Below are 17,640 nucleotides of genomic sequence, written 5' to 3' on the forward strand. Positions count from 1 at the left end.
TAGAGTGAGAATTCTTAAATGTATGGCTAAATTATACAAATATATGTATTTGTGTTTCATCTTCGTTGTTTACAGAAAGTAAATTGAAAAAATAGAGACTGCTTTTAACTATATTTTCTAATGATTACAGCATCTTGTAATGTGTATAATGAAAACAATTCACTATTAATGATGTTGACTATTAAATAATTGTCACATGCTTGTTTGTTTAATTCAACAATTTTTAATTTAGAAATTATGTACCTTCTTTATTCTGGAAATTAAAAGCCTAGATTACTTAAGCATTTTTCTGTCGAGAAAAGTTACTGTTACAGCTATTTATCTTAGAAGTATGTAATGATATGCTGTAACTTAATAGATAGTCACTGGAAGATATTTAGGAGTCTTTGTTTCTTCACAGAAATTTCCAGCTGAAGGACTCGCAAATGTTGTTCGAAATGTGTTTGACTTTGACTCCTACAACAGTGAAATGTGTGAAATTTTGTACAACACTTTGCACAAGTATGGAATACCTATTGGAGCAAAACCGACCAATGTACAGCTGGCCAAGGAGTAAGAATAACATAAAATATATGTTAAGAAGACATATTTCTCATGATCACTTTTTATAGTGTGTTATCTTGCTGCTAACTGATTTAAAAACAACCTGGAATGCTTGAAAGTCAATCCTCCCTGGTTCAAATTTATAATCTTCCAAATAAGCTACAACAATATAAAATACTTCATAATAGAGTATTTGCTTATTATTACATTTAATCTTTAATGTCCATGTACATATTGATAGCTTGTAAGGTAAACAGTTGCATCTTAATAAAGGGAAATACTTGTTTCTTCTCCTGTGTTTTTAATTGAATCGCAACACACTTCTGTCCTGTTATTTATCATCTAAATCTATAGAAACAAAAGTTGTCTTCAGTGGTAGTTGGGTTTTGTCTTTGATGCTCGCAAAAGGCTCTACAAAAATATTTCTGCTGAATGGGGCAATTCATGTAAGGTCTAAGAGCCATTTTCGTATGTGTCTGTAAATCACTATTATTCTTGAATTATATTACCAGTTGGCATATTGCGCCATATACTTTTTTCTAGAGGTTAGAATCAAAATAGCTACGTTATGTATTAATGCCCTCTGCCCTTCAAGCCCCACCCCACTCCCTGAAAGGACCTTACCAGAAGGCTGGAGAGAGACTTTTGACAAGGGCATATAGTGACAGGACAAGGGGGAATGACTTTAAACTGAAAGAGGGCAGGTTTAGATTAGGTATTAGGAAGAAATTGTTTACTATGAGGGTGGTGAAGCACTGACACAAGTTGCCCAGAGAAGCTGTGGATGCCCCATCTCTAGAAGTGTCCAAGGCCAGGATGGATGAAATTTTGAGCGACCTAGTCCAGTGTAAGATGTTCCTGCCCACAGCAGATGAGTTGGAACTAGATGATCTTTAAGGTCCCTTCCAACCCAAACCATTCTATGATCCTGTGATTCTATGAAACAAATATAATTAATTCTTCTAAAATTCACAGGAAACAGGCTTAAGCAGATCATATTGAAAAGCAATTGGAAAACTTCCTCTGTCTTGAACTTTAATACATAAATTATTTTTGAAGAAACAAATATTTCCCTTTCATGGAGAAAGCTTTATGGATATATAGAAAATTGAGTTTGCCATGTGACACATATATTTTATATTTGCTAAGGAGGGACTGATTTAAATGGCATGATGTCTTGACATTTACTCCGGTGTGGGTGACTATGCACTGGAACAAATTGCCCAGAGAGGTTATAGAGTCTCCCTCACTGGAGACATTCAAGAACCATCTGGATACAGTCCTGTGCCTTGTGCTCTAGAATGACCCTTCTTGAGCAAGGAGGTTGTACCAGATAACCTGCTCTGGTCATTTCCAGCCTTACCCATTCTGTGATATTAAATGTCCATGTGAATGTAGGTTTCTCCTGCTGGAGTACTACTGTTATCATATCTAACTATGATATCCATATGATAACTGTGGTTATCATATAACTCTTCAAAAAGACTGGCAGTGTAGTGCCTGTGGTGTACCTTTTAATTTTGTTGACAGGATTATTACATGCCTAGGGAACCAACAACTGCAATTTCTGCCAAATTGACAGTACACGCTTGAAACTCTTGCCATGGTTTCTGTGCTAAAAGTCCCTTGGTAACTTCTCTTTTCAAGAATTATGACGTTTGCTATAGTTTTTGAGAAATTTACTCTTTGTATAATTTTTAGAAGTCTTAGATGTGGGAGAGGACTCTTTAGTAATGAGAAGATCAGAGGTTTAGGAAACATAAGAGAAAGACTGCTGTAATTGGGGACAGCTCAGTCTAGAAGTGATAAAATAGAAGAATGCATTAATTATATTGATGCAATTATATTGAATTAAAGATAATCACCTGATCATTTTTAATTCATCACTGAGGTTTTATAGGACAGGTTATGCCAAGGATGAAGGACTTACAAGAACCCCACAAGATACCCATCAAAAACTTCACTTGACTGGCAGCTATGAGCACATTCTTTATACACTGATACCCAAGGGGAGGAGAAACTACAGAAGTGGTTCACACACAGTTGATAAAAGTGACATTTTCTTAGATCTCAACATCTGGGCTGACCACCTGGCTCTCATGATCCAGAAATCTGTGTCTTAATCCCTCACTACTGCTGGAATTTGAGGTTATCCTACTGCTCCATTGCAGACAGCCTTGCTGTTGATCATGAGATTTAACCCTATGGAGCTTGTAAGCCACAGGCAGATCACCTTGAATTACAGACATATCTTTCAGGAGTGGTTTCGGCACAGTTGATTCTACCTTGGGGTAAAAGAACATTGAGATAATCTCTTCAAATCTACTCCAGTCCATAATTACAAGCTCCTGTGATGGACACATTGAGGTAATTTGGTATATGGTGTTTGGACCACTGCAAAAAAGGTACTAGAGTACTGACCTCCTCTCTAATGTTTTCCATGAATCTGAGAGGAGGATAATGATGCTTATGTGGTCCGTCCCGCTACCTTAAGGAAACTTTATCTTTTTTTTTTCATGATTCATGCCTGACGACCTTCAGAGATGGAGTTCTATAACCTCCCAAAGCAAGTCAGTCTTGTTGCTAAATATCCTTGCCATTAGAAAGTCACCTCTCAATCTTTCCTCTTTTTTAAGGCCATTGGTTGATTTTATTTTTCTTTTATGCTCCCTCTCTTCACTTCATTTGTGTCTACCTTTAAGCATTGTGTGTGAAACTGGGCGAGTTCATTTCTACTGGGGCCAAGTAAAGTACAAGAGTATAGAACTTGTATAGAGATGTATTTCATGCCACGGTTCCTTTTAAAAAGCTTAGTATGTTTGCATTTCTTTCAATGTTTAACTCATCTCTGGTTTTCTAAACATAAACCTCCACATCCTTTCTGCAGAGCCCTCCATAGCTCTTATCCCGTCGTCACTTTATGTAATCAACTTCCTTCATGCTTACACTTTTCTTACTGTCTTGTGTTTTTTCAAGTTAGTTCTCTGACTTGTCAAGATCACTTTCTGTTTTAAGCTCGTTTTCCTACCTGCTTCTAGGCTCTCACAAGTTTACAGTCTGAAGGTTTACCAGGTGTGATTTCTACATTGTTCTAGCAAAAACAGCACACCCCCACAGATCACTTCTGTGCTCCCGTCTTAATTTTCTAGACTTCTAAGACTTACTAGTTATCATAATAAATTGCTCAGGGTTTCTACTAAGTAACATGAACACTGGGATAGTAGTCCAAACCAGTTCTGCCCAAGGATGTTAGTCAAACCTACAGCAAAATCATTGTATAAGAACAACGTTTTGCATTATAGAAGCATTTCCAGGAGATTCTAGGACAGGAAAATCATTATAGTGAAATGCTCACTCCTTTATACAGGTATCTTCTGGCATGCCTTGTATCCAATGATTTGTGAATCTTTATTTTAATAAACTTTGGAGAAGTCTGTCACGTACTACTTAATATAAAACTTGTATAAATCAGAATTATTTAAATTGCTACTGAAACATAACTACTGTAAATACAGGAAAGAAGCCATGAGACACACTGGCAATGCACTATAATACAGGGTCTCAACAGAAGAAACTTTAGGGTTGTATCCAGATGAAATTACGAGGGAAATTGAACAGGTGCTAGCAGTGAGTCTTATGGGAATTTTAGGTGAGACTTTGGAATTAATATACCTAATCTTGGATGGAAAGATTAGATGGTATCTAATGACCACGTAGAGAGTAATTCTTGCAGTAGTTCTTTTTTTGAGACAGAAATTAATTTGTAAATACTAATTTGTTTATTTGCAAAATTAGTATAATATATTAGACCTCTAAAGCAATGCTTTACTTGAACTTTTTGTTTTCTTCGGTTGTCATTTTTTCCCAGATAGTGACCTGGGAGTTTGGATTGACAGGAAGCTGAACACGAACCAGCAGTGTGTCCAGGTGGCCAAGAAGGCCAATGGCATCCTGGCCTGGATCAGGAACAGTGTGGCCAACAGGTCCAGGGAAGTGATTCTTCCCCTGGACTCAGTGCTGGTGAGGCCACACCTTGAGTACTGTGTCCAGTTCTGGGCCCCTCAGTTCAGGAAGAATATTGAGGTGCTGGAGCAGGTCCAGAGAAGAGCAGCAAGGCTGGTGAAGGGACTCGAGCACAAGTCCTATGAGGAGAGGCTGAGGAAGATGGGGTTGTTTAGCCTGGAGAAGAAGAGGCTCAGGGGAGACCTCATGACTGTACAGCTACCTGAAAGGAGGTTGTAGCCAGGTGGGCATCACTCTCTTCTCCCAGGCAACCAGCAGTAGAACAAGAGGGCATGGTCTTAAGCTGTGCCAGGGGAGGTTTAGGTTGGATTTTAGGAAGAAATTCTTTACAGAGAGAGTAATTGGACGTTGGAATAGGCTGCCCAGGGACGTGGTGGATTCACCATCCCTGGAGGTTTTTAAGATGAGAGTGGATATGGCGCTTAAGTACCATGGTCTAGTAACCACGGTGGTGTTGGATCAAGGGTTGGACTTGATGATCTCGGAGGTCCTTTCCAACTCGGCTGATTCTGTGATTCTGTGATAACCATTCTTCAAGGCACTGACATGTTCCGTGTTGTCAGGTTATAACATTATGATATTGTCTGTCCCTCCTCATATCACCTGTCCAGTAGTTTATAATTTTTATCAGTATTGTACATAAAGCAGATGGCTTGTCTGCGATGCTTTGCCAAGGCATAGTGGGTAAAATAAATTACTCTTGGTACTAACTCATTATCTTTCTTTATGTACAATTACACTTTGTTTTTCACATTGACATCTGTTACATCACATTTGTCTGAACTCATGTTAATCTGCCACTTTGGTGCACAGTTTAGACCATCTGCAGTTTCTAGGTAAAACAGCATTTAGCTCTAATTCTGACATTTATCCTTGATGAAATTGCCATTCCGTGTTTTTCTTCTTGTCACTATCCACATCCAAGTGCTTGCTATAACTTGAATATTTTTTACATTAACTGAATTTTCTGTATGTAATATAAATATGTAATTTTAACAGCTTTAATTTTCTCTTGAGACTGTTCTTTGATGTTGCTTTTCCCCCCCAGATAATCTGTAGTTAATTGTTGGATATGTCTCATATCATATATGTCTGTTGTCCATCCTGTGCACTGTGGGGGCAGCTGAGGGTGGGCTTTGCACTTGACTATCAGCGAACATGAGTTTTAACATACAACTGTTCTGAATATCTACTGCTTATATTTTTAATCAAAATATGTTTGGATAAATTGAGGACAACTGGTTGGTAAGGAATTTTCCTGATTTCAGACTATATCTTACTTTAGTCCAGAAAGGCTACAGGGGATGGAAGTCTTTTCAGCTACATGGACCACAGATTATTATTGGAGCCCTTGAATAATACATTCCATGCCAACACTGAGCTGGTTTACAAGATCATGTATTAAGCAGCTTTGTTGCCTGTCATAGTTCATGTCCGCAGCTGTACTAGTCTGGCAGTGAAGAATTTGCATTCAGTGGAACTTCAGTCTTACAAGATTCATAGCAATTTTCTACTGTGTTCTCCAAAAGCTAAATAAATAACTTTATGAAGCAGATTCTGTTGACTTTTTGAACACAGTTGTTTGGGTTTGGGGTTTTTTGTTGTTTGATTTTATTTTTTTAATAGCCTAAAATGAATTTATTTTCTGAAATCAAAAATATAAAAATGGGAAGAAATTGTATTCTGTAGGTGTCACTTTGAAAAGTTTTCTAGCAGCATAAGAGAATTACCTTTTGACAGATCATCTCCCCTTAGACTGCTGTGCATGAAGAAACTCACACTAGATAGTAATTTTTTGTAGAATTACCTCATCAGCTCTAAGTCCCATGCAATCACTTTTCTGAACAAAATACCTGCTTGTGTATACATTTCATGGACAGTAGTAATACTGTAGAAAACCAGGATCTAAAATTAAGAGCAAATAAGCATTAAAATAAAAAAACCCTGAATTTTCCTTAAGCAAAAGGCTTTGGCAGATCGTAATCAAAGAACTGATCAGTTCTTGCTTTTAAATCTTGGCTTAAATTACTTGCTTTTAAATCTTGTCTGTCTTATAAGATTAGTGCAGTCTGTCCTGTAGTTTTTCTGTTTTAGAAACTCTTTCCAGGTTTGAGAAAAGAAAAAATCACTGATCACTCTGTACACCCCTACCTGGAGAGAGCAGTGGAGTCTCAGTACTCTTTTTACTGAGCCACTGCACTTTTTATACCCATCAGATCTCTCTGACTTGCATATTTTTGCCAGTGTTGACATTTCCATAGTATTCTGTCTGCTGTTTAAGTAAATGTTATATGGTTAATTAATTTGAAATACAGCAGTGTGGCAGGAGCACCTTGTGAAGCTTTTACTAGTACTGTCACTTCAAGTTATTTTCAAAACTTGTTTTTTAATTATAAGTTCTAGGAAAAGAAGAAAAAAATTTCCCTTTTTCACTGTGTATCATATATATTCGCTAGAGGAAAGCTGTTAAGATGTATACACATTTTCAGTGTGGGCATGTTCCAGTCCTTCTGCACCCTCAGTCTCTTCTGAAAGTTATTCAGGAGGCAGACCTTTAATGCCACCAGCTTCTTCAATACTCAGTCTTTCGTGGACCCAATTTGTATGAGAGAGCAGTGAGATGGAGAAAAAAAAATTGTCAAGCCCTAGAAGAATAAGATCCCTATTACTCTTGACAAAGAGCTCTGTATTATGCACTCTGCTTTCTGTTTCATTCTTAAATTCTGATCTACATTTCCCTGCTCCTTCCTGTTTATGATGACTTGGTCTGCTGCCTCAGAGAAAGTAAATCATTTAGAAATGGGGAAGAGAACAAAACCTCAAGAATCTAGGAGAAAGGAGAAATCAGTTTTCCTGAGGGAAGATAGGAACTATTAGCAAAGAAAATCTCCAGAACGCTGAAACAGAGTGGAAATGTTTTGTTTCTTTGGGAATGCAATCTGTAATTCTGTTGCTAAATAAAGCACATTATTTGGTTAGAACTGGTTATTTACATATGTTTTGTGTTATATTTTATAGCTATTCATGATTATTAGTAAAGCTGTTGATTTCTGGGATGTTGTCCATGGGAGTAATGTGTAAGGAATTAAAACTGAAGTCCAAATCCTTGTGAAAGTCCATGTTCCACTGAGCTAACAGGAAATAATTATTCCTGATTATAGACATATCAGAGATTATGCTACTTGGACTCATAGACCAAAAAGAAATCTCCAGGATTTTTTTGCACACAAGACAGCTTGTGGTTCAAGAAATAACCAATGTTTTCCAACAAATCATTTAGAAATTCCAAATGGAAGACTGTAGTAAAATTCTAGTTCATAGACATCTAAATTGACATTTAGTATAGTGACTTGACTGTTTACCCATTCTCAGACTGCAGGAATAAATTTCGCTAAGATTTTTGTATATGTTGAAATAGTGCATCCTGAATGTTTTTCCCTAATAGTGTTGAATGTCATCATCTGCCATATTGTACTTGCTTGCTTTTTTTTTTTTTTTTTTTAAGTCTGGCTTAATTTCTTTTCTTAATTTGGGAAGAATTTTGGCTAGATTAGCTAGGTGTAAAGAATGGAAAAATACAAACTGAAGTGAGGAAGAATTCAAAATTAATCACTCTGCGGACATTGACATCTATTGATATTCTTAATTAGGCAACAAACAGGCAATGAAGATTCTTTTGGTTCTGACTAAGAGAGGGAATTAATGGGATGCACTTTACATGTCCCAGTGGCATATTGCTGACACCTGGATATTTATTTATCTATGAGCACCAACAATCTATATCATCCACAAAATTTTCTGTTTGCAAAAAGTGTCTTTGGCTGTCCTGGCAGATGGTCCAAACACATAAAGGTGATGGAGGCTGAGGGTCTGTCTGCCTTCAATTTCTGGCTTCTCTTGGTGGCTTGAGGTTTGGTGTCAATATACCTTTAAGAAATATTAACACATCTTTCCTGCATGAGTAGCAAAGATTGGAGGATATTCGTGTTCATTCCCTGACTTTTCCTCTTAAGTTTTTAGGGGAAAAATAAAAGAAAAATAGAATTCCCAAAGTTTCATATGTAGTCCAACTAAAGTTTTTTGTTGTGAGGTTTTTTTTAAATTTGAGATCCCTTCTTATTCTGAAATAATATAAAGAAGAAATTAAACAAACTTCTAATATCTAGAAGGGCCAGTTTCAATGGTGAGGAGAGGGAAAATAATTGTAACAGTAGGAACGAGAATCATCAGATAGAACAGAAGAGACCAAGCAGATACTTTTAACAAACAGTCTAAGAGAACTTCCTTAAAATAGACTTTGAAGATATTTATAGAAACTGGGAGAAGGAATGTCTTCTATTCTCTTGCCAAGTCCTGTAGCTGTATGGTAATGTGCAACAACATGGAACACAAAATGTTGTTTTGATAGGAGGTCTCTTTAGGAGCAATTGATCCCAAGTAAAAGAAACCAAAAGTTATAAGTTCATTAGCTTGAAGGTATTCATGCCATTTAATGAATTCAAATTGTTCTCAGTGGTTGCAAATCACTTCAGAGGAAAGAAATAAAAATTGTACTGTTCCTATTTTGCTGTCATGCTACACTGTCATACACCAGCATTTTCTTTTCCTATATAAATGAGTTTTATTGTCATCCCTGTATTTCTTCCCTAAATAAAAGGTACAGAAATGAATAAATCTACTAAATTCATACTAAATTAATGAATTTACTTACCAAGGCAATTAAATGTGGCTTTTGAAGATGTCCCTGTCCTTTCTGTAGATGGTGTTGGCCAGAAGGCAATGGGATACTCTCATGTCTGTATTACTTTGCCTTTGTTCATGTGACCAGTGGTAAAATAAATAGAAATAATTAATGAAACTTTTATTGCATTGTTAACTAGCTACAGTGTTTACTTTGCTTATTCTGCTGGGCTTTAGATGAGCGAGCCACTGACAGGAATTCCTTTAATGGTTGCTATCACACCCTGCCTGATCCGAATAAAGCAAAGCAAGACATGGTTTGGATATATTTTGCTGCATGTGTCACAAAATTTATCCTTTTTAGGCCATTTTATATGCATTACTTCTTCTTTTATGATACTGCTTAGATTGTGACTGTATTAGTAATACAGGAGACTAAAATTTTTGTGATTGAAAAAGGAATGAAATTTTTTTAGCAAGGAATCTTCAGATATATTTCATTAGAAAATGCAGTTGTTTAAATTATTTATTCCGTATCAGTTACAGGTTAATAAATGTACAGATTCACTTGTTCTTGTATTATTTGACAGACTGCCATTACCAGATCTTAAATTTATGGGCTACTGGAAAGTTGATCAGCCAGGAAATGCACAACAGAAGCTGCTGTGTCCATCAGAAACTCAAAAAATAGATGTAAAGGTTTGTATTTTAAACTTTTTTTTAATTCATATAATACTGGTTTTATGTACTGGGACATGAAGGATCGAAAATGTGATTAATTTCTCTAGGAAAAAGAGTGTGTACAAAGTGTGGTCCTTATTGTTTGTTCTTGGGGTTTTTATACTGACTAGAATATCATTTTTATATACCTAGCCCTCACAATGTAAGATGTGCTTTAAAATCACTAAGCTTGTCAGAAGTTCTTTAAAAGAGATTTTTATGAGAATATTGAAAGTACCACATGTGAAAGAACTTTGTAGCTGTTTTGCATGCTTGGAAGTGGCCAGTTTCAGACCCCAGACCTCAGTTATTGACTACGATCAGAGACTGAAAAGAAAGCTGTTTTCTTTTTCTATTTTGCATACAGCTGAATTCTAACAAGTCTTTGGCACTTCCAAGTTTGAATCTGAACCTTTGGTAAAGTTTTATCTGCAGCCAAAGTTTCTAAGACCTTTTTAACTCTGGGTTCTTGGTTGAACTTCAGTAATTATTACTGCAGTGAGTGAGGAAAAACATTAACTTCTGATGTGATGTAGGGGTGAGATTTAAACTTTATATAAAAAGAAATTGCCATCGAACTTCTTTGAAACAAAAATATTCTGATTTTTTTCCTTGTATGAACTGCTTTTTGTCAGTACATGATACCTCCTTCATGGTAGCAATAATGGTTCCAAACCATTAAAAGACTAAAGTGAAAAGGCATAACGGTTTCTGTACTGTAAAGAAAATGGTAGTACGGGCATTCAGAGAGCTTGCAGAAAACATTTCCTTTTCCCTTTTATTTAGTTAGTAGTTGGTCTGATTTTGGTGTTAAGAGTATTATGCCTTGAAGAAGATTTCTAGATTTTCATGAAAAATGGAGAGTGGGATATTTTAGGAAGCCCTCATTGTTATCATTTGTTTTAGGGCCCCGTGTACTTAAATATTCAAGGCTTTCCAGTGGAACGACATGAAGCCAGGTCCCTCAATTTTACTGAAGAACTTGCTTTTTGGACACTGCCTTTAGATGAAATTAACATAGTTTGTGATGTCACTGTAACCAAAGGTACAGTAAGAAAAGCTACTAACTTTTGTGCTGATCCTAAGTATTATAAGTAGTGAGATATCCTGGAGAAGATGAAGGACTAGACTGTTGACTTTGTAAGCATAGTAACACTTCAGTGCATTTACAGTAGTGGGTATTTCTAGATATATTTGCAATGGAGTACAGGCATAATACTGGGAATTTTAATATTGGAATTAAAATATCGACTATGGGAATGGACGATAGGAATAATAATTTTTGATTTCCACTTTTTTTTTAAACAGTAGGTGAAATACAAAATTAATCAGCCATTGAATTTGGAGCATAATTTCACCGAGTCATTGTGGTCTTTGTAAGGATATGCATCTTTCTCAAAATAAGAGAAAGATGTGTAAATAGAGTAGAACACAGCCACAAAATTGCAAGTCTGTTTAATTTGTGTGTTCAACACTGCATTACTTAAAAACGATTCTTTGACTTTTCCTCTGTCAGTTCGATTTTAATACAAATCTTTTAACTTGGAGAGTGCTGTGCTTTTTTCCCCTGTTCTCATGCTGATCAAAATTCTTTCTCACTGGATCAAGCCTGCCTTGACCTGTACTACTTATGTCTCAAAGCGAATTGCACCATTGGAAATATTCATAAATGTATTTAGCTTTCATAATTTTAAATATGTCTAAACTTTATTGTTGTTATAAACAGATCATTAATGATCAGTACTGGAATGATGCTTTTTCTACTTGTAGTACAACTTTTAAATAGATTAGCAGACTTTTATGGCAACAAAACAGAAATTAGGTGGCTCTGTATGGATTTCAAGAATAGTCTGCAGTCACTCAGGAAGGTGCTACATGTGAAAAGTTCTTGAAGGAATACATGAATTTTAAGGGAAGATGGGATAGAGAACGAGGATGAACCAAGATTATAAACAAACAAAATCGAATGAAAAGGTTTTTTACATATTAGCAGCTGGCAGGTGCTGTAGTCCTGTCTAGACAAATGTGTCTTGGACTGCTTGTTTGTCAATAGTGTTACAAGATTCTGCCTGTTAATATTTAATCAGTATCAAGAGATCATTTCTCTCTTTATCTTCCTGTGTCAACAGAAGTGATTTTTCTGTACTTTTTGCTGTATTATCTGCCAAGTTTATGACACATCTATTTCCAGAAGAGCAATGCGCAGTCAGTAGCCTTTCATTATTTTCTCATTTCAGAAGAGGAACCTGAAAACGTTCTTTACGTTACTACCTGCAATCCTGTTACTTTGTACTTCATGAATGTTTCTAGTAAGAGTGGATACTTTGTGAATCTTTATGACCTCTTCCCAAGAACAGTTGGAAGTGTCTGGCAACCTTTTGTGACTGTGGCTCCTCTGGGAAATCCACTCAAAGGTCAAGTGGTTCTACATGAAGAGGAGGTAAAAAAAATTAAAACGCAGCTAAATGTTTCATGATGAGCAAAGCAGCATCATGAGGGTGGGATCACCGAGGAGACTACCTTTGTAGACTGAAATAGCCTGGACAAGCCTACCTCCTGCTGAATGTTCTCTCTTTTACTGTACTTGAAGCTTGGGAGTTGCCTACAGCTTCAGTTTTTATGTGGGGATTTTTCTCTTGCACTTTTAACTGGACATTCTTGAAGCTGAATTCTATGTGCTTATCTTATTTCTCACTGATAGAGGGAGATTGGCCTTCATGGGAGAAAGGGAGGGAGTGGATTGAGTTCAGGAGTCTCAGTCAAGCAGCATGTTTGCAAACTGTGAAGTCCAGAGTAAGGTGTAATATGTGAACTTAAGTTTTGCTTCCTTTTTTACTTTTCAAATAGTATATAAAAGAGATGTTTTCTGAGTCACAAAGTAAAATGTTGCTTATATTTCCTTCATGCCACTATTTTTGATTTGTTTGGTGAATCCATTTCTCATTCTATAACATTTAAAGTATTAAGATTAGAAAGGAGACTATGCAAGCCTTAACATCCAGAGTATCAGCAATGCAGATTTAGAACCACTGACAACTCTGTGTTGGTTTGACTCAAACGCTTTTTTTAAAGACAAATATTGCTTGCTTTCCACTTTCTCTTACTGTCAGTGAACTGATTGTAACATTTCCAATTCAAAACTTCTTTGCCCAAGAGTGGGAAGAGACAACAGTGTATACTGTGGTGCTGCTGTTCATTTTTTAATATTAATAATAGTTTATTATGTTACCTACCAGTCATTGTGGTTTGACATGGGCATGAAATCTGGTCATTGTTGTTGGCTGGTTTTTCCTTTTCCTTTTCAGAATTTCTTCTGCACATTTTTCAGTAGGTGAGAGACTTGAATCTAGAAGAACTTTTCCTACATTGAATTGGGGTGTTAAATAATTTTCAGTCATTTCTGGTGTTTTTGTTATACTGTTGTTCCAGGAATGTTTGTCAAGTGTCAGTGCTTTCTGGTGTCAAACTCTACAGTTAAGCTCGATCCCTTATGAGAAACAAAATTCTGCCTTTAGTAGAACTGCCTGTGCCTTCTTTAGCTTCACCTTGGACACTTTCCAATGCAAGTTGGAAAAAAAATTATTCTGAGATTACCTTCTTGTTGAACAACTATAGAAGTACCATTTGAACTCTTTTGAGTTGCACATAACACATTTGTTTGGTTCTAAATAATCCTTATTCTTCTTTGGCGAAGTTGGTGCAGGAAACTAAAACAGATGGCAGTCTTATCTTGTATCTAAAAATGTTTAGAATGTCTCGCACTTCTTAATATCAAGCCAGCAATATTCCTTGTTTTCTAATTCTCTAAAATTTCTACCATTTTGTTTTTAACCAAATCACAGTAGCATTTGGTGTCAGCAATGAAGCTTTTATCAAAGGTTCTTCTGTGAAGCTTTAGGTAGTTTTCTCAGTGTCTGGTTTTGTCTGTCCTCATGGAATATATTTTTCAGTGATAGTATGATGTATATGTTTTTCAGACTAAAATAAAATTTGCTCTTTGGAGAAACTATTGTAGCTCAGTGTCCCTTTCCAGATGACTTCAGTCAAGCTATAACTTCATGTTTTTCTCTGGCAAAGCTTAAATATTGCCTGTTTCAGACTTGCCTTTCTTGGCAAGCGCTACAGGTGAATAAACCTTGTCTGTAAATAAACCTGGTTTACACTGCTGGAAAATAATACAGAATTAAAATATTCTGAATGTTTTGCATTATCTTAAAACTTTTTACGTAGCGTTACCATTAAGGCAGATCTTACTCATTGGTTGTGAAAATACATTTGACTTAATTACAAACTTGGTTGCAAAAAGTCATTGTATACTTAGGACACCATTCAAAAGTAATTTTTGACTTCTTGAGAACTTAAGTAAGAGTATTGCACATCTTGCATCAGAAAAAAAGATGAAAAAGGGTTCTTTTGTATACTGGATGCTTGTATCCATGGACTACATTAGCAATTTATTTGGGATTGTTTTTTAAGCAAGGCACCAAAGCACAGGTCAGACAAATGCTGCTGTTGTAGTCTTCACAGCTAAGGTTTTATTCCCAACTCTTTCTGCAGCGGAGCCATGGAAAAATCATGTGCTCTGTGCACTTGTGAAATGAGGTGGATGTTGCTGTGTATTCCATTATTATTGACATTAGCAGGTAAGCATATGGTCTAAGATAATAATCCAAGTACCTTCTATATTTGCCAGGAGAATAAAGGTGATCTGAAGAGCATTTCATCCCAGTTAAGGTAGAACATGGTGAATTGCCCTCTGGAAGTGCCTCTCTCTTTCTACTGGCAACAGAAGGAGCGTTAACATATAGTCAAGATGACTACTTTCAGATCTGCTAAGGTCACTGGCAGGCATAAACTCAAAATTTGCAGCATTCACATGTTAAGAAAAGTAGATTAGTGGCACATCTGTATTTTGGGCAAGGCTCCAAGGGTTAGCCACCTGTGCTAAGGTTGCATCAAACAAAACAAGAAAAACAAGCAATATAAATGATGTACGTTATGCTTTAGAGGTTCGTTTGTGTTTACTTGCAAAAAGACCAAAAAGTATTAACAATATTTGTAGAAATAAGAACTTGCATTTATTAAGTAAAAAGGCCACTTGACAGCTGCTGTTTCCTAAATAACATAATACATTAATTAGACAATACCAAAAGCATTTTTTTCCATTTTTTCTTTTAATAAAGGTCTTTGGAGATGAATGCTTCTGACTAATTTATAAAAAAGAACAATTTTAAATGGAAGATAACCTTATTGGAAAAGATGAGATTATGATACTGTGGCTTTTCAAATAAGGTTGTGTGATTTATTTCACAGATGATATCCACCTGGATTCACTAGAGCCCTCCAGTGAAATAAAATAAAAAATCACCATTCCTTCCTGTCCATTTAAATAAAATTTTACTGAAAGCAAACTCCTCAGGGATTTAACTTAATTGCACAAATCGGGTATTTATCTCATTTTAAAGCACATTTACATCTTCTTGGAAGAAAGATTAAATGATTTTATTTCTCACATTGGCCATTGGTCTCGGTGAGCACAGCCTGTTCTGCTTCTATCTTTTTGTTCAGACTAAAGTGATAGACTTTGAAAGGACTTTTCAGAAATCACAAGTAACTTCCTTGTAAGATGGGAATTGCATTCATATTTTCGAAGCAGCAATGCCCCTGCCCATGTGTACTTCAGGGTGTACTTCTACTTCCTGTTAAAGCTTTGTGCCCACCACTTACGCTTTTTCTTTCTGCACCAATTAGTTTTAGTGTTCATAAGAAGAGCAAATACAGACTGAAAAGAATTTTGATAACTCTATGCATGGTTTTGTATGGGGTTGTAGGATCAAAATGCACATGGAGAATTGATTTGCCTTAAGTTAACAGCACACTTCCAGGTTTTTTTACACACACTTTACTCTGCTGAAAGGCAGAGTAACCTATAGTCTATGTCAAGGAGCACAACAGTGTTCATCCAAGCAGTGTGCTGCCAGCATCCTTTAACTCTGCTTTTATATTTCTTGGTCAGGAAGTGGGGTAGTGAGGGAGGGAAGTGCTTTTCCCTGTCCCATGTGCTGCTGCAGTTCTGTCAAAGCTCCTTGATAACAAGGGGGTGAGGAAGCCTGTGACACAGAAACTGACACAGAGATCCACCTCGCTCGCTACACATAGAAGATGGCAATCGTCATTTAAAAGAAGACTTTTTTAACAGTTTTAACTTTTTGAACAGATCTGGCCTGAAGCACATAATTCCTGAGTATAGAAGTACCTGTAACATACTAGTAGTAACATCTGAAACTTCTAGTTCCCATAGTATTCTGATGTGTGTCTTAAGGACAAAGGGTGTATTTTTTTCAAAAACTAGTAGATGTTATTTAATTATCTTCTTTTTTTCTGTATGTTATATAAGACTTTCCTTTTCTACAAGCACATAGAAATGTGCTTACATAGAAATGTATGCATCTTTTATAGAAAGGGAGAAGACTCATTTTCCATAAGCACAAAGCTTATATCTCTGCTTATCTCTACTAGATCTCTATCCCAGTTCACTGAAATCTCAAGTACAATAAAGTCTCTCAAATCATCTGAAAGATGCCACTTGCATGAATTAGAACACCAGTAATCTACTTGCATACATTTCCCTACCTCTGAGCCCCAAACTACAGACTTTTTTCAATTGAACCTGGTGAACAGTGTGTTAATGTTTGTATCTATGCCTAATATTTACAGTGTCAGGATTGTTACCTGTATATCACTCAAGGGGTCCTTGAATGGCTCTAATAGAATAGGTGGTACAGGAGGCAAGAAGAGGTATGAAGGGATTACCCTGCCAAGCTAAAGATCAGCCTCAGTCTGAAGCTGGCAGCTAAGAAGAGTCTGTATTTGCAAGCTTGCTTGCTCAGGACATGAGCAGTGAGGGCAGAAGAGATCAAAACTGATAGTGAGTTTGGGGAGCAAAATACAAAAGGGTTAAAGCGAATTATTTGTACTGTCCCACTCTGAAAATTCCCCAAGCTCTCCACTTTGTCTGCAAGACTATAAGGAAAAACTTCCCATACCAGCAAAATGAAATCACAGCCCTGTTTGATTTAAAGACTTTTTAGAGGAAAATGCTGGCTAAAATAAAAACAGTGGTAAGGAAAGGGAAACTTTGGAGTAACTAAAAATAAAGGCACACCACTTCACAAGATTGGTTATTGCATCTGTCCAGAGCTTGGAATTCCAGACACTGGGGTTGGGAGGTCACCCAAAGGTTACTTTTCTCCCAGTCAAGAACAAACACAGTGGAATTGCACACCAACGTCTTTTCCCAGCCCACTTGAAGAGTTGCCAAAGCTGCTCTCGGATGTGTTCGCAAGTGACGCAAAAATCTATTCTTAAACACAGACAGAATATACATCAGTCACAGCACAGAAGGAAACCATTAACATCAAAAGGGGTGGGGTAGAGAGGCTTTTTATATTACCAACTTCTCTCATAAATGTAATGCTAAGTGGAAAAATGTAATTGATCGTATGTGTTCTTTATCTCACGTGGAAGGCTAATGCATTGCCTCGGTACAGCAGTGCTGCTACAGAATAGTATAAATAAAATATAGCAGAAAACCAAAATCCAAAGCAAATGCCCTATTTTTTTTCCTGAACCACATTTATATAATTTTGGTTTGTAATACATAAGCAAACTTCC

General features: G+C 36.4%; 1 protein-coding gene across 2 annotated transcripts in view; it reads left to right on the forward strand.

Moving 5' to 3' along the window:
• VWA8 (von Willebrand factor A domain containing 8) overlaps positions 1-17,640 on the forward strand; it is a 181,580-nt gene that overhangs the window by 111,343 nt on the left and 52,597 nt on the right. For both annotated transcript variants that reach the window (XM_032677885.1, XM_032677884.1), the window contains exons 26-29: positions 401-552; positions 9,837-9,945; positions 10,873-11,011; positions 12,204-12,406. In XM_032677885.1, coding sequence (XP_032533776.1) covers positions 401-552; positions 9,837-9,945; positions 10,873-11,011; positions 12,204-12,406 — 603 coding nt within the window. The remainder of the gene's footprint in view (positions 1-400; positions 553-9,836; positions 9,946-10,872; positions 11,012-12,203; positions 12,407-17,640) is intronic.

Source organism: Chiroxiphia lanceolata, chromosome 2 (assembly GCF_009829145.1).
Source record: "Chiroxiphia lanceolata isolate bChiLan1 chromosome 2, bChiLan1.pri, whole genome shotgun sequence".
NCBI lineage: Eukaryota > Metazoa > Chordata > Aves > Passeriformes > Pipridae > Chiroxiphia > Chiroxiphia lanceolata.